Source organism: Eubalaena glacialis, chromosome 10 (genome assembly GCF_028564815.1).
Source record: "Eubalaena glacialis isolate mEubGla1 chromosome 10, mEubGla1.1.hap2.+ XY, whole genome shotgun sequence".
Classification (NCBI taxonomy): domain Eukaryota; kingdom Metazoa; phylum Chordata; class Mammalia; order Artiodactyla; family Balaenidae; genus Eubalaena; species Eubalaena glacialis.
Window position 1 is genome coordinate 64,955,737 of NC_083725.1, and position 26,541 is coordinate 64,982,277.

General features: G+C 47.6%; 2 protein-coding genes across 2 annotated transcripts in view; one reads left to right on the top strand and one right to left on the bottom strand.

The window, feature by feature from the left end:
• Positions 1-1,772, bottom strand: part of USP35 (ubiquitin specific peptidase 35) — a 74,915-nt gene extending 73,143 nt beyond the window's left edge. Inside the window, exon 1 of the mRNA XM_061204092.1 lies at positions 1,533-1,772. The gene's annotated coding sequence lies outside the window, so the exon portion shown is untranslated. The remainder of the gene's footprint in view (positions 1-1,532) is intronic.
• Positions 1,773-2,060: 288 nt separating this feature from the next.
• Positions 2,061-17,482, top strand: KCTD21 (potassium channel tetramerization domain containing 21). Its single transcript, XM_061202806.1, has 2 exons — positions 2,061-2,120; positions 14,529-17,482. Exon 2 carries the CDS (start codon positions 14,559-14,561, stop codon positions 15,339-15,341), a length of 783 nt encoding a protein of 260 aa, XP_061058789.1. The 5' UTR covers positions 2,061-2,120; positions 14,529-14,558; the 3' UTR covers positions 15,342-17,482.
• Positions 17,483-26,541: the final 9,059 nt, after the last annotated feature.

A 26,541-nucleotide genomic window follows, 5' to 3' on the forward strand; every position in this document is an offset into this window, starting at 1 on the left:
TGGCTTCCAAAGGCCCTCTTCGCTTCTCTCATCCCTGGGCAGTGTAACTGGATTGATTCTATGCCCATCTCCCCCACCAGGCCGGGATCTCCTTTGGTAGGAAGTAGGTCCGGTCCCCCATCTGTGCCCAGTGCCCAGCACAGGACCAGGCACAGAGGTGAAGGAGTGCCAAGTGACCGAGAGACATGTGACAGCAAGATGAGGTAAAACCAAGGATATGATCAGAAAAGCACCTTCCAGGGACTGGCCTAACCCTTGGTCCAGTCACTGCCCCCTCATCTGCCCAGATCTGGTCTTGCGTATCCATCACCCTGAGAATCTTAAACATCAGCCAAGAAAGCCCCTACAGAGGTCACTGGATGGGCTATTCTAGAAATGACTCAAACAACCAAAGCTGAAGAAAAAGAAAACAACAAACAAACAAACCTGTTCCTGGTTAACCCTCAGGTCAAAAGTTCACAGAATTTCATGGGACAGGGGAGGGGGCTTCAAGGGCTCACTCAATCTCTCCACACCCCAGAGCACAGCAGCCCCTCCAAGCCACAGCAATGAGGAGCCCACTTCCTTTCCTCTCTGACCCTCACACCCAGTCTCCCTCCTTTGACTCCCCTGGGTGCCGGAGCTGCCTGGCTGCCTGGGATGGGTGGGGGGCGGGGGGAGGACCAGGCTGTCCCTCCTGACACCCAGAAGTCCCTCCATCCCTCGTCCCCCAGGTCTCTAGTCAGCAGCATTTCTCTCTGTATTTTTTAACTGAACTTCTACCCAAGGCAGCCCCGGGAAGGATCCCCTCGCCATACTACTGGGAGGCCCTCCTTTGGGCCAAACTGTCGCCAGGAAAAAAAAAAAAAAAAAGGTGGGGTGGGGGAAGGTTACTAGTAAAACCCAACTGCCCTTTTACCGAAGGGGAACTGAGGAGGAGAAGGGAAGAAGGTGGGAGCATACATTCGCTTCTCAGGAACCCAGCCCCAATGGGGGCCACCCCTCACATACCTCTGATGCCCGCGTCCCCACCCCCATCCCAGGCTTTCTGGAAGGGCGGGCACCAGGCTGACACATCGAGGTCTCTTGTTCGCAAGGGTTCTTGTAGGGGGAGTACGCCCTGGCCGAGGATGCTGAGAATAGCAGAAGCCCATTCCAAGCAGAGGCGGCTTCTTGGCCCCCCCCAGTTTGCACCCCAGCTCGGCCCCACCCCTCCTTCCAGTTATACCAGTGCACCCGCTCCCAGCCCAGACTGGGGCTGCGGACCCCACGAAAGGCTGGCGAGCTTCATGACACTGGGCACCGGTGCCCTCAGCCCTGAGGGGGGCGGGGGCAGGGGCGGTATCGCTATATACACAATTGATGAAGGAGATTGCGGCCCAGAGAGGGGCAGGTACTCGCCCAAGGTCACACAGCCAGGCCCAGTATGCACCTAGACCTCCCGCCTCCCAGCCCCGGACTCTAAAAGCCCTACGCGCACGTCCGGGCTCTCGAACCATCTGGGTGCAGACACTCCCTCCCCCCAAGCTACACACACGCCCCAGCCCCCTTACCTCTGGAACCCCAGTGGCCGCTGCCTCAAAGTCAGCTCCTGGGCGGGGCGCTCAGGCCGGGCAGGACCAGGCTGGTCCAGGCTAGGTCAGGGCGGGTCCTTTGCTTCCCCCGGAGTGGGGACGCCCTCCGCCAGGTCCCAGACGGCAGGGATGCTGCTGCCACTGAAAAGCCCAACCTCTCCACCCGCTCTGCACAAGTCTGGAACAGGGGAGCCCAACTCAGCGGCGCGGCCACGGGGCTGCGGGACGAAGTGGGGGGGGAGGGGCGAGGTGCGGGAAACGGGGCGGAGCCGGAGCGGGGGCCACCCCGCGAGCAGCCACTCGGGCCGCGTCCCCTTTAAGGCCAGCCGGCCTGAACGCTGGCGGGGGCGGGGTCGGAGCTGGACGGCTAGCTGCAATGCCTCCTGGGAGATGGAGTTCTCACTCGGCGCGCCGAGCTGCAAAGAGCCCATGGAGGACTACAAGTTCCCGAGCGCAGCGCGCGGGTCCCGGGCCGCCACGCCCCTAGGCTGCGCTCCGGCCCTCCGCCCCCCTCGCAAAGCTGCGCTGGCCGCCCGCGGAGGGGAGGTTGCCGAGCGAGGGCAGGAGGTGGGTGCGGCGCGGCCGGGGGCACGGGGCGCAGGGACTGCTGGTGAGGGAACAGCCCACCTGGGCACCTGTCCTACCACGAGAGGTCATCTAGCCTACCCTAGCCTCGCCATTCTCATCTGTGCAATGGGGATAGCAACGCCCGTGGCTTGGGGGGAGGGGACGTTTATGGAGACGAAGGGGCGGAGCGGGTGGAAGGAGCCTGGATGGCTGGTGATAGTAAGAAAAGCCCGGATAATAAGGGCCGAGACTGTGGGAGGAGTCTGGTGGGTGGGGCATGGAGGGGCGGGGTCTCTAGATAAGGAGAACACGCGTGAGATCGGAGAAGGGGCTGCGGAGTGGATGCTGAGAAAGCCAATGAGGCAAGCCTGGGATGGATTGGGTGGAGTGGGCCGAAAAGCATTGGGGAGGGAGGGGTGGAGACGCAAAGATGAAAAGGATCCCTCTCGGCCCTGGAAAGCCCAGTGTCAGCAGCGCTGATATGGTTTGGGTAAGAGGTTGCCCGAATGGGCAAATGCCTGTGGATGCACAGAACACCTTTCTTTCCTTGTGACTAGAAGTAAAGAGCCCATCCCATGAACTCTGCGTCACATATATGGGCTCATTCAATTCACACCCTGTGAAGACGGCACCATATCTCTTTACAGTTGAGGAACCTGAGGCTCAGAGAAGTAGTGACTTGCCTAAAGCCACCCAGGATTCCTTACTCCAAAGAGCCTTCTTTTTTTCCCTGCACTGCACGGAGGTAGAGGTTTAATCTGTAGTGAATGGCAGGGAACAGACAAAAGTGTCCATGTCCTGCCCTTAACAGGTTGTGTGACAGGACCATCTTCCTCAACCCTTCTCAGTGCCAACCTAAGGCAACCCTCCTATGCTTATTGTTAGGATGAAATGAGGCGATGGATTTGAAAGCCATTTGTTTATAAATTATCCTTGTTGTGAGGAGCAGGAAGAGTGGTCAAAATGAGGTGCTTGGGCCTGAGGAAAAACACAAGGTGAAGCCTGAGGGTGAGCCAAGAGGATGAAGGAAAATACTGGAAGAGGGTGGGGGATGGTGATAGTTATTGGAAGTCTGCACCGGATGAAAGAATACTTTGCTGTGCAAGCCAGGTCAGGTGGCTTCCCTTCTCCAGCCCACTTTTCCCAGTTGGCCAACTCCTTTAGGGGTCCATGTGTGTCACCTGAGTCTGGGAAGCACCTTTTCTGTCTGTGGTGTGGGCATAATGGAGCAGCCTGTGAGCTTCTTAGAGATATGAACTGGGCAAAACAGGGCTAAAGATACAGCTGTTGGGTGTTGGGGGAGGCCAGGAAGGGTGGTGCCTCCAGATAGTCCCCAGGGCTGTGAGCCAGAGTCTTTATCTGGTGGGCTGTGTAAGGTGGGGAAGACTGCTCCAGTTTATTGGGAGACACATTACTCACTTTGAGTGTTGTCATCCTTGAAATTAACCCAACTCTGTTCTATCCATCCCCTACACAGTGGGAGTTCTTATATTTACTTCCACGTAATTACCTGGGCCTTGCCCTGTGCCTCAGATTCCAAATTAAAAATTCAAGAGACTATTTCAAAATAAAAAGTTTTAAAAATTCAGGAGAGATTGGTAAACCTCCCTATTGGTAGATGAGAGTCTGGGACTAGGAAAATGGATCTGACTAAATGGGAGGAGTTGTCCCCCTTCCCCTTCCTGCCTACTCTTTGGGGTACAGAGAGGGGAGATCCCTGTCCTAACAGGGTGGCCAGGCACCCATTTACTTAAGGAAAGTGGGCCTTGGTAAGGACTGAGAATAAAATGCTGTGGAGATGCAAAGAAGGGAAGAATGAATTGCAGCTGAGGGGCCTGGCAGATGACTGGCATTTTCTTCACAGTGCAGGCAGAGGGAGGGATAGCAGATGCCAAACTGCAGAGATAGGAGAGGGCCTGGCGTGGTCTATAAAGTAGGGATAATAATAAGCACCGTCATCTATGAGATTAACATGCATAAAGTGCATAGCACAATAGTAACTGCTCAGTAAATGTCAGCCATTTTTATTACTGCTATTGTTGTTATTATGATCACCATCATATGCCCAAGAATTGGTCTAGGGCCACACAGCTAATAAAGGGACAGAGCCTGATTCAAACGTAGGCCCAGGCGATGCCAAAGCCCATGCACTTTCCTCTCCCCACAAAGCCCCTACAGTTCTTTCTGCCCATCCACATCTTTGAGGCCCAGAAGTGGCCCCTCTTTGTTAACATTCTTGGTAAGCCATGACAGGAGTTTCTTTTCTGCTGTAGTAGCAGAGACTCTGGGTTCAGGAGAAAGCAGGGGAAACAAGTCCTAAACAGCCATCTTCTCCCAGCCTGGATCTCGGCATGGAGACAGGCAGGCCTAGTGTTGTGGTTTCTGTGGGGGGTTTAGTCTATGTAGAAAGACCACTCGGATTTAAATTCTAACCCCTCCACCGACTGCGGGCTATTTTAGCTAAGCCCTGGTTGGCTTCCTCCAGAGCGCTGAGACGTCAGGAGAAGATCATGAGATGTTAATGCTTCTTAGTAGTAGTAATAACATCTAATATTTATGGAATCTGGCTATTTATTGGGGCCAGGCACACTGACTGGAACTTTACATCTACAGTCCCAGGAGGCAAGTGTTCTTTTCTTGCCCCTTCCTTCAAAATAAAAATATTTTTAGAATTTTCAAGCCTACAGAAATGTTTAAAGAATAGCCTTTCCCCTAGATGCACCAATTCACATTGCCGATTTTGCTTTTACACACGCACATTTTTTGCTAAGCTATTGAAAAGTTATAGGCATCTCCACACTTGGCCCTTAAATTCTTCAGCATGTATCTCCTAATTATAACATTTTGCAACATAACCGTAACACCGTAACACTGTTATCATACCTAAGAAAATTAGCAAGAACTCAATATTGTCTAATAAACAGTTGAGATTCAAATTTCTCCAACTGCCAAAAAAATCTCATATATTTTTTTAATCAGATACAGTCAAGATTCATTCATTGCATTTAATTATATCTCTTTAAGCAACTCATTTAATCTAGATAGAGCCCCTCTACCTGTTTAAACTTATTTTATAAATAATTGGGTTCAGTTTGGTTTTTTTGTTTTTGTTTTTTCTGGCAATGTTGTGTACTTACTGAATCACATTAGGAGGCATGTGATACCAGAGTCCTACTATCCATGAATGCTAAGTTTGATTATTGGATAAGGTCGTAACAGCCTGATCTCTCTATAAAAGGGTAAGTTTTTCCCTCTTGTAACGAACAAGTAGTCTGTAGAGTGATTCTTTGAAACTGTTGGAATTATGTGTCCAGGATCACCTTTCACTCCACATCTGTTGATGACCCTTGCCTGAATAGCAACATTGAGGGTTGCAAAATGGTAATTTGCTAATTATGTCATTCTTTGTATACTTGTTAGCTGGTATTCTTTGTTACAGAATAACTTTTTCTGTGTGTGTGTGTGTGTGTGTGTGTGTGTGTGTGTGTGTGTGTGTGTTTGTCTTTCTCATTCCCTCTCCTGTCCCTCTCTTTTTTCTTTTTGGAGTAACATAGACTCATGATTTTTTTTTTTAACTCAATGTGTTATAACCTATTATCATCATTAATCTTTTTGGCGTTCAAATTATCCCAAATTTGGCCAATGAGAGTCCCTTCAGGTCTGCTCCTGTGTTTTGGTTTTTGTTTTGGGTTTTTTTGGGGGGGGGGGAAATATAATTGACATACAACATTGTATTCATTTTAGGTGTAAACATGATTTGATATGTGTATAATTGCAAAATGGTCACCACACATAGTTACAAAATTTTTTTTTCTTGTGATGAGAACGTTTAAGATCTGCAGATCTGCGTTCTTTTGACTTCACCTCAGTAATCTTTGATTTCTTCTTTGCTGTCTGGAAAGAGATGTTCCAGGCTCACCTTGAACTTTTCCTGTCAAAGTACTGGAAGTACTGGAATCATCAGTTCCTCCAGGAAGCCCTGGTTTCTTTTTGTAGGAGACAACGTTTAAAAAACAAGATCTGGGGTCAGGTGTGCTCATTGCTACTCGGGTATCATTGCTAGGCTCTTGAGCAGAGCTAAGAAATGATAGATGGATGGATGGATAGATAGATAGATAATTATCAATGCCTTGTAGATTCATTGTTAAAACAATTGGTCCTCACTGTGTAAAAGGAGTAGATTGCATGTAAAATAGCTTCATTATGGAAGCTCAGTGAGCAGTAATGTAGGGAATTGCACAGAAAGAGCCCTTGCCTGTGCTAAGGCTCTGTGAGTGTATGGGCTGTTGGCTAGGACCTCTGTGTCTGGGTTCAGTCTCTTGCTCAGAACCCGGGTTAGAGAAGACCCCAGGCTGTCTCCAAAGGACTGGTCCTCTGAGCAGTGTCCAAACCTGGAACCTCCCAGAGGCTGTGACTCAGAGGTCAAGAATGGACACAAAGCCCTGGGCCAGGGACTCATCTTCCTTGGTTTGTGAAATAAAGATAATATGATCTGTCCTGCCTGCATCCCAGAGTTGTTATAAGGATCAATATATATATTTTTTTTAATTGCTAATCAGTCTTTTCAACACATTTATTACAAAATTCCTTCCCCTTTTCATTGTCTTAATACCATAGTTCATTGCCTTATAGTCTGATTTCCTACATTAAACTAAGATATATTATGCTTTTTCAAATATTCTTTCAGGTTATCACTCACCAATTTTTCCAAAATAAGATTTTAATCTTTTTTTTTTTTAATCTTTTGAAAAAATACTTTTGGGAGTTGGACTAGGATAGCATAACAACTGTAATTAATTTTAGAAGAACAACTTTAAGATATTCCCTCTCAGAATCATCACAGGTCTCTCTTTATTCAAATCCTGTTCATGCTTCTTAATAAAATGTCATAGCTTTGTTTCTGAAGGGGGCACAGGCTTTGAAGAGAGACCTCACTTGGAATTCTAGCTCTGTTACCTCTAGCTGTGTGATCTTAAGCAGCTGTCTTCACCATTCTGTGCTTCAGTTTTATAATCCAGAAAATTGGGATGATAATCGTACCTACCTCACAGCCTCAGTGTGGTGTTGTAATGAGATAATCTACAGGAAAATGCCTCACATAGCTCGGGGCATGTCCTCAGTGCTCAGGAAATGTTGATTCTCTGTGCACTGGTCTCATGTAGGTCAGAATCAAATTGAGGGGCAGGTTTGAGAGCACCTGGTAAGAGGTACGATGGGACAAGTGACGAACCTCTCCAAGGGGTTTGGCTGCTGAATTCCCAAGGAAGTCATTGAGAGCATGGCAGTCAGACAGTCCTGGGCTTGAATCCTGGCTCTGCCACTGCTTTCTTTGGGCAAGTTACCTACCTCTTAGAGCCTCGGGTTCTCATTTGTTAAGTAAAGATAATACTTTCCTCAAAGGAATGTTACGAGGATTAAATGAGCTAATGTGTATAATGCACCTAGCACAGGTAGGGTACCCAATAAGTACTCACCGGGCAATAGCTGTGTCCCTCGTGAGGCCTGCAGGAATGGAGACATAGTTTTAAAGTAGGACTCTCTAGAGCGATGTCTTGACTGCCCTTTCTTATGGGACACCTACTCAAAGAATTCTGTTTCCTTTGTTACAATTAGAGGTTGCAACCGGGTGATTTTTCAGGCCCCAGACTGGCCCTTCACATGGTACCAGGCTGGGCCTTAAGATCCACCACCCCTCGTTTTGGCCACAGACCCATTTCAGGGAGGAGAGAATTTCCAGCCAACTCCCAAGTTCCCAGGCCCCCTGGCCTTCCCTGCCCAGTCAGATGGTCTGAGGATCCGCATGGCATAATTTCCTCGTTTTCTCAGAGAGGGAAATGGGCTGGTCTTTTTCTTGGTTCTTTTCAAGTAGAGAGGCAGACTTGGAAAGTTTCCTGCTTAAGAAAAATTATTTGTTCAGACACAGTGGTAGGGTTTCTTTTATCTCCTACTTCGTGGTTCAGTTTGCATTCTCATTCATCTTTTCTAATCTGGCTTTTAAAAACCTGGCTTTTTGTGTTTTGCTGCTTTGTCATTAGGCATCATGAGTTGGTATTAAAATAGAAGGGTATAGACCTCTAGTGGACTTGGGGTGTGTCAGCTATGGAGGGGCTCCAGGCCATCCAGGATCCTGTCCCCATATCCTCAGATGTGAGTGGGCAGAGTCCCAGGCCAGCCATGAACTAGCTGCTGAAAGACCTACCCCAGTCTGATCTGGACAGAGAATAAGGGAGTATGCATCTCCCACTCACGCTGGGACCTCAAGGTGGGAAGGGGAAGCTATCAGAGGTGTTGGACTCACACTGACCTGGATTCAGATCGCAGCTCCTCCAGTGACTAGCTCTGTAACCTTGAGCAGTCTCTTAACCTTTCTGAGCCTCAGTTTCCTTATCTGTAAAATAGAGATAATAGCATCTATCTCACACGGTGCTTGTAAAGACATCAAATGAGGTAATGCATGTACAGAATCAGCACAAGAGTATCATCCTCTGTACTTTTCTATATATTTTTATTAAAAATAAATAAAATGCTACCATGTGTTAGGCGAAGCATTATAAAAGCAGGAGGTGTTGTGCTCAGCAGGTGGTAGCTAGTGTCTTGTCAAGCACGCAGCATAGCAGTATTTTAAAAGGCTACCTCAGGGATTCTCACACTTACTGAAGCTATTAAACAGCCTTTTGTTGCTATTACAACTCTCAGCAACCTGTGCAGTGGGAAGAGACTGAGCTTTCCACTGGCTGGCTGTGTGTCCTGGGCAAGTCCTCAGTCTTTCTGAGTCTCTGTTTCCTGTCTGCCAAACAGAATGATGCCTGCTTTGTAGGATTGCTATATGAATTAAAAGGGCTGATGGGTGTAAAGGCCTCGGATGTAGTGGAATGCTCAGTGCATGTTCATTCCTTCCTCTCTCAGCCCCTGCCCCGGAGTCCCCCCAGCACCTACTGTGTGCTAGGCAGTGAATGTGCAGGGACACTGCTCTCACAGAGATCACAAACTAGGCAGTGGTCTTCACAAACAATTTTTATCACAACCCACAGTATGAAGGTACACTCTATATCACAATCCAGTTCCTCTTCCTATCTCTGTCTCTCTCTCTCTCTCTCTCTCACACACACACACAAAGGAAACAAAAGTTTCACAACACTATATATGTAAAACTGGTCATAACCCAGTGTATTGTATTGTCCGTGACACAGTCAGTCTTGATTTTTTTCCCAGTTTATGAAGGCATAATTTATGTGCAGTAAAAGTCACCCTTTTTAGGTATACAGTTATATGAATTTTTATAATCTTTATACAGTCATTTGTCTACCAGCACATCAAGATATAGAATATTTCCATCACTCCAAAATATTCCTTCATGCCTGTTTGTAGCCAGTCTTACCCCTAGCCTCTCCAGTCACTGATCTGATTTCTGTCTCTCTAGTTTTGTCTTTTCCAGAATGTTGTATAAATAAAATCATATGCCATGTAGCCTTTTGAGGCAGGCTGCTTTCACTTAATAGAATGTTTTTGAGATTCTTCTGTGTTGTGGTGTGTGTCAGTAGCTAGTTCCTTTATATTGCTGAGTCATATTCCATTGTATGGATGTACCACAATTTGTTTATCATTTACATTTTAGTTTCTGGGATTGGGCAATTCCAAATAAAGCTGCTATAATCATTCACACATGGGTTTTTGCATGGACATGTGTCTTCATTTCTCTGGGATAAATATCTAGGAGTAGGATTGATGGGTCATGTGGTAACTGGATGCCAAAAACTGTTTTCTACTGTGGTTGCACCATTTTGCATTCTCACTGGCAATATATAAGAATTTCCATTGCTCTGTGTACTTATCAGCATTTGGTATTGTCAATTTTTCATTTGAGCCATTGTAATAGGTATACTATGGTTTTAATTTTCATGTCCCTAATGACTAAGGATACCAAGCATCTTTTCATGTGATTATTTGTCATCTATATATCTTCTCAGTGAAGGTGCTTGTTCAGATCTTTTGCCCACTTTTCATTTGGGTTGTTTATTTTCTTACTGAGTTTTGAGAGTTCTTTATATATTCTGGTTAACAATCATGTATCAGATAGGTGTTTTGCAAATATTTTCTTGCAATTTGTGTCTCATTTTCATTTTTTTTTAATAATTTTTAAAAATTTATTTATTTATTTTTGGCTGCGTTGGGTCTTCGTTGCTGTGCGCGGGCTTTCTCTAGTTGTGGCGAGCGGGGGCTACTCTTCGTTGCGGTGCGCGGGCGTCTCATTGCGGCGGCTTCTCTTGCTGCGGAGCACGGGCTCTAGAGCGCAGGCTCAGTAGTTGTGGCACGGGGGCTTCAGTAGTTGTGGCTCGCGGGCTCTAGAGCGCAGGCTCAGTAGTTGTGGTGCACGGGCTTAGTTGCTCCACAGCATGTGGGATCTTCCCGGACCAGGGCTTGAACCCATGTCCCCTGAATTGGCAGGCGGATTCTCAACCACTGCGCCACCAGGGAAGCCCTCATTTTCATTTTTTTTAACAGTGTCTTTCGAAGAGGAGAAGTTTTTCATTTGGATGAAGTCTAGTTTATTAAATTTTCTATGATTTGTGCCTCTTAGGTTCTATCCAAGAAATCTTTGCCTAACAGAAAGTCACAAAGATTTTCTCCTAGAAGTCTTATAGTTTTAAAAAGATTTTACGTTTAGGTCTGTGATCCATTTTGAGTTAATTTTCATATATGTTACAAGATATGAGTTGAGGTTCTCTTTTTGCATACGGATATGCAGTGATCTTCATCTTGAGAAAGCCAGGGAGGAGGGCCATATGCAAAGCAGATCATTACATGATGGAATGGTGGGCTGTGCAAGGGACCAGAAACCCCAAGAGGAGAGCTGGGAAGGTGGAGATCTGGGGACTGCCTTATCAAGGCAGTGACTCATAGGCTGGGCCTTACAGGTTGACTGCAGAGATGGTGGAGAAAGTGAAGAAGGGTAGTACGAGGAGAGCAAAGGCAGGGCAGGTGAGGGCGGATGCGGAGGTGTCAGGAGTCCCGGAGCATAGAGTGTGGGGAGAGGCAGGATTAGAGGTGAGATTGGATGAGCAGGGTGGTTAGAGCAGGCAGTACTATGTCAGGAAGATTGGCCTGCAAACTAAAATGGAAGGTGGACAGAAAGGCGGAAGGGAGCCAAGTGAGGATGTTGGGGGAGCGGGGATGAGGCCTGAGCTCCAGGAGTTGCCATAGGGACAGGTACAAGGGGACAGTTGAGAAAAATGTTAGGATGCGGAGTCAGGGCTGCCTCACAGGCTCAGGCAGATGGGTGGCTAAGAAGAATTAACATCAGGTTCTGGGGAAGAGGAATTCTGTGTGAGGCTTCTGGTACCCATAGAAAATTCAGGTGGAGGTGTCCAAGAGGCAGCTGGGTACACAGGGGGCCTGGAGCTCCGTGGCCAAACCCGCCTGCCACATTCATGAAGCTTCTCAGCCCCGCGAGGTGCCAGTTCCTGCCCCCTTGTGTCACTGTGGCTCTCAAACAGAGCCTGTGGATTTGCCATGGTGGACACCGTGGCACTGTGACTAGGAAATAGGGGCTTGAAGGGCTGAGTCCTCTGACTCCTGGGTCTGGGGAGAATACCACAGGGAGCACCCTGGTCTGGGGTCAGGAGACCTGCCTTCTAACCAGCCTCCGCCCTGACTGACAGCAGCTCCTGGTGCTGCCCTGGACGGATGATCAGGAGCCTCATGGCAGGGGCTCAGGGGCAGGAAGGCAGGTGCTCTGCTGCTTTTGCATGCAGAAAAATAGGAGTTTGGGTGCCCAGCCAAGGGCCCCCAGGTACGCCCTGTGGCTCCTGATTGTCTTCCCTACCCCTGTGCTTTGAGCTCTTCAGAACTAATGTGCTTAGGAGATACGGGGTCTGCAGCCCATAGAACTGTCAGGAAAGACAGCCCAGCCTCTCTCTCGCCTAAGCCTGCTCTTTCCGTAGAGCTGAGCCACTTCACAGAGCCTGGGCCTTAAATCAAACAGGAAGAGAGACTGGAAACTAGGTCCGGCTCCTGCCTGGACCCCCTGGAGAGAAAATCGGTCAGACTCAGGCCCCAGGCCAAGCATCCGCCTCAGCTGCAGGTCTCAGCACAGCCACCCCCGCTTCCTCGGAGCCCTCCCCCTCCCCCTCTCTGTTGGACACCCCCTCCAACACTGTCTCACAGCCCATCTGCTCCAGGCTTCTGCTGATGATTTTGTAACTTCATCATGGGCTTGTTTCTCTTCAGACACTCCAGATGGTTAATGTCTTTCTGCAATATCAAAGTGCCCCATTAGACAGCGAAAGAATTACAAAGGGCCCTCCCCACAGAGAGTTGGGTGGGACAGCCGAGCATCTTCCACACCCAGCATGGCCTCCACCCTCTGAAGTAAGGGGGTCTCAGTGCAGTCAGCCTCCTCAGAAGGCAGGTGTGTGGTGAGAACTGCCCTGGCCCGCTTGCCACCCCTGCTGGGTGACTTTCGGGAAGTCCCCCTCTTGGACCTCTGTTTTCCCACCTGGACAGTAAACATGCCAGAATTAATTCCAGACCTACTCCCACATCTCTTGGTACATCTTCCTTCCTTCCTTCCTGCCTTCCTTCCTTCCTTCCTTCCTTTCTTCCTTCCTTCCTTCCTTCCTCCCTCCCTTCCCCCCCTTCCTTCCATCCTTTTTTTCTTTCTTTCATTGTTGAGGTAGAGTTGATTTACAATATTAGTTTCAGGTTTACAGCATAGAAATTCAAAATTTTTATAGATTATACACCATTTAAAGTTACTATAAAATATTAGCGATATTCCCTGTGCTGTAATTGGTACATTTCTCTTGTTACTGCACCCTCACTGCCTCTTGCTGTGGTCTCCTCTGCCAGCCTGGGCTCTTCTCAAGGGCAGCACTGGGGCTCATTCCTCCCTGTGCCCTCCACACCCAACATTAGAGGAAGATTGCTGAATTCATTCCACAGGTTGGCCCCTGGGAAAGTATCGTGTTGGAAGCCAAAAAGGTACATCCCCTGATTTCTAGAACCTTAAAGAAAAGTTAGAATCCAAGACTTCAGGTTGAAGGAGACACCAGCCCTAGACACTAGAGGCTGTGAGATCAGTGGGGGAATGGTGGGGGAGGCTTGTTAAGGAGTGGAGTGGGTAAAGAGCCTTCAGGAAGGGTGCTTGGTGGCAGAGTCCCACATTCGTGCTGACCTCAAAGCAAGTTTCAGAGGAGGCTGGGGTGCCATCCTGGTAGGAAAGGGCAGGTCATCAGGAGCCAAGAGCATCTTCATGGCAAGGCAAGTTGTCATGGGAGGATGAGAATCCAGAAAAGAGTGTCACTTAGAATCCAGAGGGTTGAGTGACCCATTGTGGCCCTGGTAGATAGATGGAAGTGGTACTAATCACAGCCATTTGTTGTGAATTCTTTTAGATGGAAAAAATAATTAAATAAGAAGGCAACATCGGTATAGCAGAAGGAGCACAGGGCTTGGAGTCCTAAATCTCAGAACATCTGTTAAGTACCTACAATGGACCAGTCTTTGGCTAATAAGCATGAATACATTTTTCTCTCTCATATAAAGGAACCTGGGCTTGAATCCTGGAAGGACCCTTCACTGGGCTGAGCATAGGGAATGAATCCTGACACAGTTTCCCTTATCTGCACAGTGGGGATGATTGGTGATATTGTCTATGTCAAAGGATAGTATGTAAACAAATGTACGTAAGAGCAGCTAGCATAGCATTCAGTCCAGGCACATTTTCTTTCTTTCCTTAGACCAGTGGTTCTCTGTCCTAACTGAACATTTAGAATCAGCTTTTTAAAAATACCAATGCTGAGGCCACATTCCAGGCCAATTAAAACAATCTCTGGAGGGTGGAACCCAGGCTTTGTTTTATCTTTTCATTTCTTTCTTTTTTTTTTTTTTTTTTAAACTCCCTAGTGAACCTAATATGCTTTAGACGGTGTGGCAATTATTACCCATCCATTTGTTCATCAAGTATTAATTCGTTTCAACTCCAAGAACCTACAATAAGAAATTGAGAACTGCGACTACCCAGATGTTATGGACTGAATGTTTGTGTCCCCCAAAATTATATGTTGAAATCCCAACCTCCAATGTGATGGCGTAAGGAGGTGGGGCCTTTGGAAGATTAGGTCATGAGGGTGGAGCCCTCATGAACAAGATTACTGCCCTTATAAAAGAGATTCCAGAGAGCTCTCTTGCCCCTTCTGCCATATTAGGACACAGTGAGAAGACAACCCTCATCAGATATCAGATCTGCCCCTACCTTGATCCTCAACTTTCCAGCCTCCAGAACTGTGAGAAATAAATGTTTGTTACTTAAGCCACCCAGTCTATAGTATTCTGTTATACCAGCCCCAACAAACTAAGATATCAGATATGGTTGGGTAATGGTCATTTCTTACTTACCTCTCTCTGTAGTACTACTTTCCAGCACCCCAGCCTCCTGCCATGTCTGACCCCATCACGCTGAATGTCGGGGGGAAGCTCTATACAACCTCACTGGCAACCTTGACCAGCTTCCCTGACTCCATGCTGGGCGCCATGTTCAGCGGGAAGATGCCCACCAAGAGGGACAGCCAGGGCCACTGCTTCATTGACCGTGACGGCAAAGTGTTCCGCTACATCCTCAACTTCCTGCGAACCTCCCACCTGGACCTGCCCGAGGACTTCCAGGAGATGGGCCTGCTCCGCAGGGAGGCTGACTTCTACCAGGTGCAGCCCCTGATTGAGGCCCTGCAGGAGAAGGAGGTGGAGCTGTCCAAGGCCGAGAAGAATGCCATGCTCAACATCACGCTGAACCAGCGTGTGCAGACGGTCCACTTCACTGTGCGTGAGGCACCCCAGATCTACAGCCTCTCCTCTTCCAGCATGGAGGTCTTCAACGCCAACATCTTCAGCACCTCTTGCCTCTTCCTCAAGCTCCTCGGCTCCAAGCTCTTCTACTGCTCCAATGGCAACCTATCCTCCATCACCAGCCATTTGCAAGACCCCAACCACCTGACTCTGGACTGGGTGGCCAATGTGGAGGGCCTGCCTGAGGAGGAGTACACCAAGCAGAACCTCAAGAGGCTCTGGGTGGTGCCAGCCAACAAGCAGATCAACAGCTTCCAGGTCTTCATGGAGGAGGTGCTGAAGATCGCGCTGAGTGACGGCTTCTGCATCGATTCTTCTCACCCACACGCTGTGGATTTTATGAACAATAAGATTATTCGATTAATACGGTACAGGTAAAAGGACCCCAGCAACATTGGAGGGGGGCTTCCCAAAGCCAAGATCTTGGAGAGTGTCTCGCCAGTGGTGTGAGGCCGGCCACTGTACTAACCTGTATTAATCGTGTAGCAGGACTTGATTTCCCCCGTGATGCAGTCCACCTGTAGGAATCCATGTGTCCTCTTGACAGAGCCACCTTTTTCCTTGCTACTTGGAGCTGGGGATGGGCAGTTTGCTCTAAGTGAATAGTCTGCCAACATGTCCTAAAGGAGGCCACAGGAGGACTTTTTGGCTAGACAAAGGAACCGCAGTTTTTTCTTGGGTCCAGCTCTCTCTCTACCATTAGGCGGTGCCTCACTTAGCCATCTGTAAACAGAGCCTCTGGTGGAGGAGATGGGGTGAGAACAAGAGGCTCCCTCTAGTTTCCCAGGACATGAAGTACCCAGAGATTCCCATCCTGCCTGCCCCTCCGTCCCTGGGATGTGGCCAGAACCTTGGACTTGCTTGGCTGGCTTGGAAATGAAGTGGGTAGTGAGGGTGGGATTTGAGCCTGGCATGGCCTGGAGGAGTTAGCCTCCAGGCAGGGTTCAGAAGATGGGGATATCCCTCTTGACTGGGCCAAATCTAGGCCTTTGGGGATTTCCGGCTTCAGAAATAAGCTGCTGTCCCTGCGAAGATTTGAAAGTATCTGGAGCCAGTGCAATGAAAGGCGCTTCATAATGTGGCCTGATACCTGACTTTTGTAATCCTTTCCCCAAGAAGTTGAAGTGTCATTGAAACAGATCATTTAAAACAAATATATTATGGACTCTCAGGGTTGGAAAATGATTCAACAGTCGCTCAGTCCTCCCGCATCCCCAGCACACCCCAGCACATTTGCGGCTGAGGGCTTCTCCCCAGTACCTTCAGGAGATCAACTATCCCTGCTTGCATACCCTCAGTGACAGGAAGTTCGTCATCCCCAAGGCCAGCCCCTGCCATAGTTGGCTGTTAGAAAGTCCTTCCTTATATTAAGCCGAAACCTGTCCTTCCACAACCATTTTCTGGTCCTGGTAGACCTTCCTTCTCACCCAAATGTGTATTTTCTCTTTCAAAATAGTTCACTTTGAGAGGCCAGATACCTATTTTGAAAATATTATTACTCGGTATTAGGATTCCTCTCGGGATTTGTCTTCAGAACCAAGGTTAGCCCCTTTCATTCCCTGTAAGTCATCCCCATTTTGTTGTGGGTTTGCTTCATTTGTGACCCTCCCTCCTCCCCAGACATGACTGTGCATAGCTTTTGACCATCTTCTGTTGAGTTTGAAGATTGCTGCCCCAGAGGAAGGAGACCAGGGTCTTGGCAATGTGTAACAAGGAGCCTGGGAGTGATCTGAACCATAACATTGCCCTTGGAGTAAGCGTCCAGCCCTTAAAACACTGCTCTGAGGATGTGGGCTTCCCCTGCAGTAGTTTCTGGGCATAACCAGCCCATGGACCTCCTTGGGGTAAGACCCTGAGCCACCACTTCCCAGGGGGTGATGAGCAGTGCATGTCTCAGAGCTGCACATTATGATTCATCCCTGGCGTGAGGGTGGCCTTGGGGGTCCCAGAATCTTCCCCACTGGGCAGGGGCCCTCAGACAGAGCCAGAGAAGTCTGGTGCCACAGGTGCCCCCAGGGGATGGTCCGAGGAAGGGGCTTCCCATAGTTACGCCCTGTGAATAGGGAGCTTGTACCCTGGGCTGTGGGCCAGGCCACATCCCTTAGGTAATAAAGGTCTTTTCCCCCCTACAGTGGGACCCAGGAGTCTCTGATAACTGTCCCATGCCACTAGGCCAATGGTATTCAGGAAAGCCACTCAGGAGAACCCAATTTAGACCAGCCAGCAGAAGCTGTGACCATAGCAGAACAGTTTAAGGAAGAAATCTCATAAATCACCACTGTCTCTTTTTCTTTTCCATAAAAATTCTTTCTCCATCTTTTCGGTGCTTCTTAATTCAAGCAGCTTGACTTTAGAGAAAGCACAGGTCCTGTGAAGCCACTAATTTGCTGTGTGACTTTATGCAAGTCACTTACCTCACTGAGCCACCTCTGTTTCTTCATCTGTGAAATGTGCATAACGGTAACACATTAGCCTACCTACCTCACAGGGCTGTTGTGAGGATCAAATGAAATAATTTATGTGAGAATACAGTATAATTGATAAATGGTTGTTGTTATTTTGTGTCTACATATAAGGGAAAAAACCTTGGCTTTGGAATCAAGCTGACCTGGGTCTGAATTTTGGCTCCATCACTTGCTGTGTAACCTTGAACAAGTCCCTGGGCCTCCCTGATTTGTTTCCTCATCAGATAACAACAACCCCACCTCCTAGTGTTCTGTGACTTGGTTGTGTATGTGAAAATTCCTAGCTAGGCCTGGCCCATAGGAGCTCAATAAATGTTTGCTCTTTTAGGAGTAATGATGGACTCTGTCATGCAGGAGACACCATGAGCATATAACAATTTAACAAGCCTTCTGGGGCACCTGGTGTATGGTCCCTGAGGATGGGAACAGCCACAGATAAGTTTAGTCTGGAAAAGCTTAGAGGGCCACACAGTGTGCTGTGGGAACTTGGGGAAAGCAAGCTTAGTTCTCAGGGCACAATGGATGATCGAGCTGGGCCTTTAAGGGTAGGTTGGATGGTAACAAACTGAGCTAAGGAGGGCACCGTGGGCACTGGAAACGCCATGAGCCGAGGCCCAGGAGCCATGCAGGTGAGGCTCCACGCAGGGCGCCCGCACAAAGGGAGCCACAGGCAGTACATGCAGAGTCCTCACTGTGCACGTCTCCCTCAGGTGAGTGCAGCCACCTGCTCGGTGCAACAGAGAGATACTGAGCCTGCAGGCGGCACCATCCCAGAGGACCAGTGAGTCGGGGTGGGCTGGGAGGCAGGCATGTGATTCTTGTCATGCGCCCCTAGCTGCCCGGAGCGAGACGCAGTGGTGGTCCGTGATCTCAACCGGACTCAGTTTATTTAGCCTTTTGCACAGCTGAGAGCTTTGTCCCAACTAAAGGGCAATTCTGGGCACACGACCTTGTCAGCTCTCTGTTCCTCCCCGAGGCATGCAGAGGGATGGTCAGGGAGGGTGCTCTCGAGGGAGCCCTAAGGCACTTTGGCGTGACCACTTGGTGAGACCTGCCACCAAACAGGGTCCCTGCATGCTGGAAGGCCAGCAGTAGCTGTCACCTCAGGCACCTCCTAAAGCTCTTTGCCCTTTTATGAAGGGCAAGCCTTCTGATGCTAGGTTCTGTCTTTGGGCCAGAGCTCCCTGTGCAGAGGTGGCCATGGCACCCCCCTTGCCAAGACCTCAGTGCCCTACACAGCCCCCCAGGCTAGGATGTGGTCACTCTGCTTTGTAAACTGCTATGTGGCCTAAAACATAGCGCTTTTGTAACTGCACCTTTGTTCACCCCAAACTTCCAGCTTTCTTTTATAAATTACTCCTAAAACAGGCTACTGTAAGTGGAGGCATAGCCAAGATCAGCCTAGGCCAATTTCTCATGTGTCCAGAGCATCAGCCCATCCCTTTCCTGAACTGTGGTCTGTTCACACTGACCACCTGAGTCTGCCTGTATCCCACGGGGCTCAGGGCTGGTTGGGCAGTTGGCAGGGAAATGAGACCCCGTGATCATCTTGCAGAGCAAAACAACCTTGATAACTGGCCCATCAAAGGGAGGGGCCCAGGCTTCTTTCCAGGCCTTGTGGGGTCCTGGCTCTGGCAGCTCCGTCTATCCAGACAGCCCTGTGACCTCAGTCTCCTTCAGAACCTTCAGGACAGTGTGGCACCAGACAGCTATGGAGACAGTCTGGTGACATGCTCACCCCAGTCTGGGGCACAGGGACCAAGTGGGGCCCTGAAGAGAAAAGTTGGCCTATGGAAACCAGAGGATCACTGAGCAACCCCTGGTACCCAGAACCCCACCCAACACAAAGGACAACAAAACAAGCTCTGTGGTGCCACTGCTTAGCTCTGACTTCCGGGCAGGGAGTACATGCCCAATCAGGTGTGTCTGACCTCACTGCCCCCTCTCCTGGACCTATTTTCCACCAACTTCCCTGGCCCTCCCACCCCAATATATGTATTTGGGAGTATTTCAAAACCTTTATCAACATTTCCCAGTTAACTGACAGCCCTAGAGTGTTCTATCCCATTCTTATGTCAGTCCCTCCCAAAAGCCTAGGTTCCCTTTTACTGAGGTGCTGGGTAAAGGCTCAGTTGAGTCACAAATCCTCTAGAGATCCTGCTGCATTTTGACAAGGGTTCTCCCTTCCCAACCCCAATTAGTTCACTTTATAAATCCAGTACTGAATTTGCTTAAAAAACACCCTTTTGTTTGGCATCTCATAGGTTGCCAAGCTCCTTCCTGTCCATAGTTCCATTTCACAGAACCAAAGAATGACCATGCCATGCCATTCCACACCTCGCCTGCCCTTTACTACTTTGTCTACATAGCAAACATCTGCTCATCCTTCAACACTCTGCGTGAGCCTTGCCTCCTTGGCTCACCAAGTAGAGTTACTCCCAGCCTGCTTTGTACCACCCTATATCTGGTGTGGACTTTTATCAGCATACTGCAGCTGTTCACAGGCAGTGTTGTACTGGTAAATATTTAACAACTAGCTCTCATGGAAACGCACTGATCTGTAGCATCAGCCAATTTCCATGGTGTAAATACTCTCACAGTAGTCAATTTCAAGTCACCAACATGAAGTCACTGATCATCGGGGAAGAGAGGCACACAATGGGCTCTGGAGAGCCAGAGGGAGCCTGCTCCAGCACACCTCCGTGTCTCCCACTGAACCGCATGCTTCTGAGGGCAAGGGCTCTGGCTGGCTCTTTGTATCACCAGTGCCCAGCACACAGAAAGTGCTCAACATATGTTTGAGGGACCTCTGCCACCTGTGGAATAAGACATTTTTACCTCCCTGATGTCCTCTCTTGTTCAAACTCCATCTTGCTCAAAAGTCTTGCTCAAACTTTTTCCTATAACACAAGAAAAAGTCCAAAGTTCCTGGCTCTTTATATACAGGCTTCAACCTACTTAAGAGCACAGATTCTGGAGTTAGACTGCCTGGAATCAAATCCTGGCTTTGCCACTTAATGGCTATGTGACCTCTGGCCAGTTACTTAACCTCTCTCTTTCCTTGTCTGTGAAGTTGTGGTAATAGTACCTATAACCCATAGGGCTGCTGTAAGGGTTTGATGAGGAATACATCTTCAGCTTTTTGAATAGGGCCAGGAGTATAGTAAGTGCTCTACTTACTACATTAATTACTACCATTACTATAATTATTACTATCATCATCATCATTATTTTCTGTCCTCATCCTTCATTGCTGTCTTACTTGCTCATGCCCTTAGTGTCCCCTGCATAATCCACATGGATTTTTAACTCCTGACCTTTGCCCAAGGCACTCCTACTGCTTAAGGCATCCCACTTCTCCTCTCCAGTGACCCAAACCCTGTCCATCCACAGTGGATACCCTTCTCACCCTCCACCACCCTCTCACTGAGCCCTTCCTCCTCTGGTCTTTCAGTGCCCTTCTGGTTGGCATCTCCAGGGGTCTGAGAATCAGATCTCAAATCACATGGTCTGTTTATTCACATACTCTTTTGAACACCTAACGTATACCAACCCCAGGGCTGGGCTCTGAGAAAGCAAAGATGAACCCTGAACATTCCTGATCAGGGTGTGCAGTGGGGGAGAGAGACAGGTAAACAAATTCCAATAGGATGGGCAGTGCGAAGGTGGAAGTCTGTTACAGGTGGAGTGGACCACAGAGATAGGATAGCCTCAATGTTGACACCACTTTACAGTTTAACAAAGCACTTTGCTTTCTTTTACTCATTTAATCCTCCCAACAAGGCTCTGAGAGAAGCAACACAGGAGGGGCTTTTTTTTAATAGATGAGGATGAAACGACTTGCATGTGAACACACTGTGTGTAAGTACAGTGCCTGAACATAGTAGGCCCTTGGCTAATTATGAAATTGAATTATATGTCATTTAATTCAAATTAAGTGGCCAAGTCAAGGTGAGAACCCAGTCTGAATCCTCCTTCAGGATTATTTCCCCTCAGTTGTGAGGCCAAGGACAGAACCAGGTCTCCAAGTGCCAGGACTCTGATCCAGGCTTTTCCACAATGTTCCAGGTGACCTCGGGTAAATCACTTCACTGAGCTGGGCCAGAGAGCATCCTTGGTCGAAGGCAAAAAGGTAGAGTTCAGCTCTACCAGCTAGAAGTCTCTTCTAGCCAGAGTTGGCTGGAAGAATGATCCTCCTAATTCTGGAGCTATGTGAGCAGAGACCAAAAAAATCCCTTGATGGGGCTGTCATGGGCTTCTAGCACTGGCCTGGCCCCACTTGTCTTCTCCCAGCCTTTTGTGCTGTGAACATAATACTTGGTGACAGAGCAGTCCTGGGATTTTTGTATTTTCTGGTGTGAAATGCTGGACGTTATTAAGTGCTTCTGGAGCTAAAACAACCAGGCAAAGTGGAGTCACTCAGATGTCACGTCGTACTACTAATATTCCCTTGAGTGAAGTCCGAAAGCTTTTGTGAGGATGAGGCTTATTCCACTGAAACATGGTGCTCCCCACCTCCTTAGAAGGGGAGGCAGATGAGACAAATCTCAGCATCCCCACATCATCATTCCTGAGCAAAGAAAGGGGCTTCCTTACTTGGCGGCTAAGAAAAAGGACTGTCAGAACGTGACATTCATTGACTATTTTTGGCATAGAATCTGAGAATGCTGTCCTAGAAGGAAATTTGTAATTGACCATCAAAGGCGAAGAGGAAAGAGAACTGGCTTTCAGTCAAGCACACCAGTCCAAATCCTGGCTCTGCCGTGTGACCTTGGCAAGCACCACCATCTCTCTCTGTCTCAATGACCTCATCTAGGAAGTGGGGATAAAAATACCTGCATTCCCTACCTCGTAGAGTGATTATAAGGATGAAGTGAGAAGTACATGGAGAGCGCCTGGCTCCCTCCTCTTGGCCCTGGACTTCGTGCTGTCCACACTGGATGGGGAGATCTCTCCTAAAGCAGGGACCACCTCTCACACCTCTATATCCCTGGCCTTCAGCACACTGCTTCCAAGGGGAGCTCCTCAGTTCACATTTGTTGAATAAATGACTGAACTCCACCTCTTTACCCTTACCCATGAGGAAACAGGTCCAGAGTGGTGGAGGGACTTGTCCCAGTTACACAGCCAGGGAGGACCCCAGGACCCTTGACTCCCAGCCCTCTCTCTCCCATACACTACGCCTTGTGCATGCCACATTTGGCAAAGCCCTCTTTGCACATTGGAGCCTTTCTTCTTCTTTTTTTTTTTTTTTTTTTGGAGCCTTTCTTCTTTCAGTCTCTTGGTTGGCGAGCAGCAGACTTGGAACAAGAACCCAGATCTGTCAGGCCCAAAGCCATGAGCTCATTTTATGAGGTGCACCAAAAGCTCAAGTGGGGCCTACGCAGCTTTTTAAATCTGTTTCCCAGCCGTGAGTTTAGCTAGTTCTGCAGGTGATGAGCATCCGTTGGGAAGATGCCTCACCACCCTACCTCCCTGCATAAATCTGACATTGAACAGTGGCCAAAATCAGAGGCTGAAGGCCAAATGGCCTTGCCTGCTCCCCTTCAGTCGATCTTTGTTGCCAAAAGCAAAGAAACAGGACATACTCTCTTTCATCAATTCTAAGACACATATTTTTTCACATTCCAACATCTCTGAAATCAGGCTGAGACTTAACAATTGATAGTATCTTTCAATTATAATTGGCATTATTTATTTATGTGGTAAAACATAAAATAAACTTGTGTCTTGAAATTGTCTTAGGTTAAATGAAATCTGACATTAACCAACAGAGGCAATGTCACTGCAGGTCTGCATACCCTTTCCCCTGGGCTAATTAGACCCTGGAAGCTTTGCCCCTGGCCCAACATCCTTATTTCACAGATAGGGAAAATGGCCAGGGCCACAAAGCCAATCAGTGGTAGGGCTGGGTCAACGTCCTGTGAGCTGGACCTGCTCCTCCCCACCTCCTTTATTGTTATTAACACTTCTAATCCTCACCAGAGCCCTGTGAGATAGGAACAATTTACTCCCCCTATTTTCCAAGTGAAGGCTATGGAATGAATTTTGTTCCCCCAAAATTCGTATGTAGAAGTTATATCCTCCAGTACCTCAGAATACAACTGTATTTGGGGAACTTCCCTGGCGGTCCAGTGGTTAAGACTCTGCGCTTCCACTGCAGTGGGCGCAGGTTCCATCCCTGGTCAGGGAACTAAAAGCCCGCATGCTGCATGGTGCAGCCAAAAAAAAAAAAAAGAATACAACTGTATTTGGAGGGTATTTAAAGAGGTAATTAAGTTAAAAGAGGTCATTAGGATGGACCCTAATCCTATATGACTGGTGTTCTTTTAAGAAGAGGAAACTTGGACAGAGACAGACATACGAGGGAAGACCATATGAAGACACAGGGAGAAGTTGGCCATCTGCAAGCCTAGGAGGGAGGCCTCAGAAGAATCCAATCCTGTTGATGCTTTGATTTTAGATTTCTAACCTCTAACACCTTGAGAAAATAAATTTCTGTTATTTAAGGCGCCCAGTCTGTGGTACTTTGTTATGGTAGCCCTAGCTGACTAGTACAGTGAAGAAGCTGAGGCACAGAGAAGTAAAGCAGCTAGGAAGAGGCTGAGGGAGGATTTTGCACTCAGGCAGTCGGCTCTATAACCGATGCTCCAAACCACCACCTCCACCATGGAGAAGGCCTCATGGCTCCAGCCCCAAACAGTACCACTACCGGAGCGGGCTTGTGCTTCTTGGCCCCCAGGCAGCCTGGTCAGCCTAGATGAGCTCGTGGCGGCTCCTCTGTCTCAGATTCCTCCAGCTGAGTGTGGTATGTCAAGCTGTGATAGGCTTGGGGCAGAGTGGAAAAGATGGACCACAGTGGTGGGGTTGAGAACAGAAAATACACACACACACCCAGACACACACACACCCAAACACACATACCCCTTGTTCCCACACACACCCCTTGTCTCCTAGAGCACTGTTCTTCCTCCTCTTCACGCTGCCTTGGAATTACACCGTAAGGCAAACACAGTCTAATGCTCAACGCTGGTGTGGATCCTGTCATTAAAAACCCAGTTCCAAGTAACAACTACCACTGGCCAAGCACCATGAGGAGTGTTATATGATCTCATCTAATCTTAACAAAAATCTGGGAAGTCACTATCATAACATTCATTTATAAGTGAAGACACTGAGGCTCATGTAGATTAAACAGCCCAAGGGAATGAAGCCAGAAAGTGGCAGAGCTAACTGCAGATCAAGTCTTTCTGATGCAGAAGCCCAGAGCCCTCAAGTTGCACAATACCCAGAGGCTCTGTTTGCACAAGATAATAGAATTCAATATGACAGCTGCTCCTTGGAGTTGTGCAGCACCCCAGAACTGTGAGGCTCCCCTTTCCCCAAACTCCCAGTGTTTCTTTTATTTTCCTTCTAGTTTTATTGAGATGTGATATAATTATACTGAGATATAATTGACATACAGCACTGTATAAATTTAAGATGTACAGCATAATGACTTGACTTACGTATATCATGAAGTGATTGTCAATAGTAAGTTTAGTAAACATCCATCATCTCGAATAGATACAAAATTAAAGGAAAGAAAAAAATGTTTTCCTTGGGATGAGAACTCAGGATTTACTCTCTTAACATTCAAATATATCAATCAGCAACATTAATTATATTTATCATGTTGTACATTATATTCCTTATAACTTATTATTTATCTTATAACTGAAAGTTTGTACCTTTTGACTGCCTTCATCCAATTCCCCCTGCCCCCAGCCCCTGCCTGTGGTAACCAAAAAACTGATCTCTTTTTCTACGAATATGTTTGTTTTCAAAGCATAATTGAACTACAGTGTTATTTCCTGGTGCACAACATAGTGATTGAATATTTCTATACATTTCAAAATGATCACCATAATAAGCATAGTTATAATATGTCACCATACAAAGATATTACGTAGTTATTGACTATATTCCCCACTCTGTACATTTCATAACCCTGACTCATTTATTTTGCAACTGAAAGTGTATTTCTTAATCTACCTCACGTATTTCTTTCCTTCACCCACCCCCCGCTTCCCCTCAGGCAACCACCTGTTCATTCTCAGTATCCATAACTCTGTTTCTGTTTTGTTATGTTTGTTCATTTGTTTTGTTTTTTAGATTCCACATATATGTGAAATCATACAATATTTATCTTTTTCTGTCTGATTTATTTCACTTAGCATAACCTGTAGCTCCATCCATGTTGTCACAAATGGCAAGATTTTATTCTTTTGTATGGCTGAGTAATATTCTGTTCTATATGCATATAGATATAGATGGATAGATAGATCATTATTCCTTTATCCATTCATCTGTTGATGGGCACTGAGGTTGCTTCCTTATCTTAACTATTATAAATAATGCTGCAATGAACATAGGGGTGCATACATATTTTCTAATTAGTGTTTTCATTTGCTTTGGATAAATACCCAGGAGTGGAATTTCTGGATCATATTGTAGTTCTATTTTTAATTTTTGGAGCAATCTCCATACTGTTTTTTTTTAATTAATTATTTTATTTTTGGCTGCTTTGGGTCTTTGTTGCTGCACACGCTTTCTCTAGTTGCAGCAAGCGGGGGCTACTCTTCGTTGCGGTGCGTGGGCTTCTCATTACGGTGGCTTCTCTTGTTGCAGAGCACGGGCTCTAGGCTCACGGGCTTCAGTAGTTATGGCACACAGGCTCGGTAGTTGTGGTGCATGGGCTTAGTTGCTCCACAGCCTGTGGGATCTTCCCGGACCAGGGCTTGAACCCATGTCCCCAGCATTGGCAGGCAGATTCCTAACCACTGCGCCACCAGGGAAGCCCCTCCATACTGTTTTACATAGTGGTTGCACCAATTTACATTCCCACCAACAGTGCACAAGGGTTCCCTTTTCTCCATATCTTGGTCGACACTTGTTATTTATTGTCTTTTTGATAATAGCCACTCTAACAGGTGTGAGGTGATCTCTCATTGTGGTTTTGATTTGCATTTCCCTGATGATCAGTGATGTTGAGCATCTTTTCATGTGCCTGTTGGCCATCTGTATGTGTTCTTTGGAAATATGTCTGTTCAGATCCTCTGCCCATTTTCCAA

Coding starts and splice junctions, on each gene's coding strand:
- KCTD21 (XM_061202806.1), top strand. CDS start 14,559: ATGTCTGACCCCATCACGCTGAATGTCGGGGGGAAGCTCTATACAACC.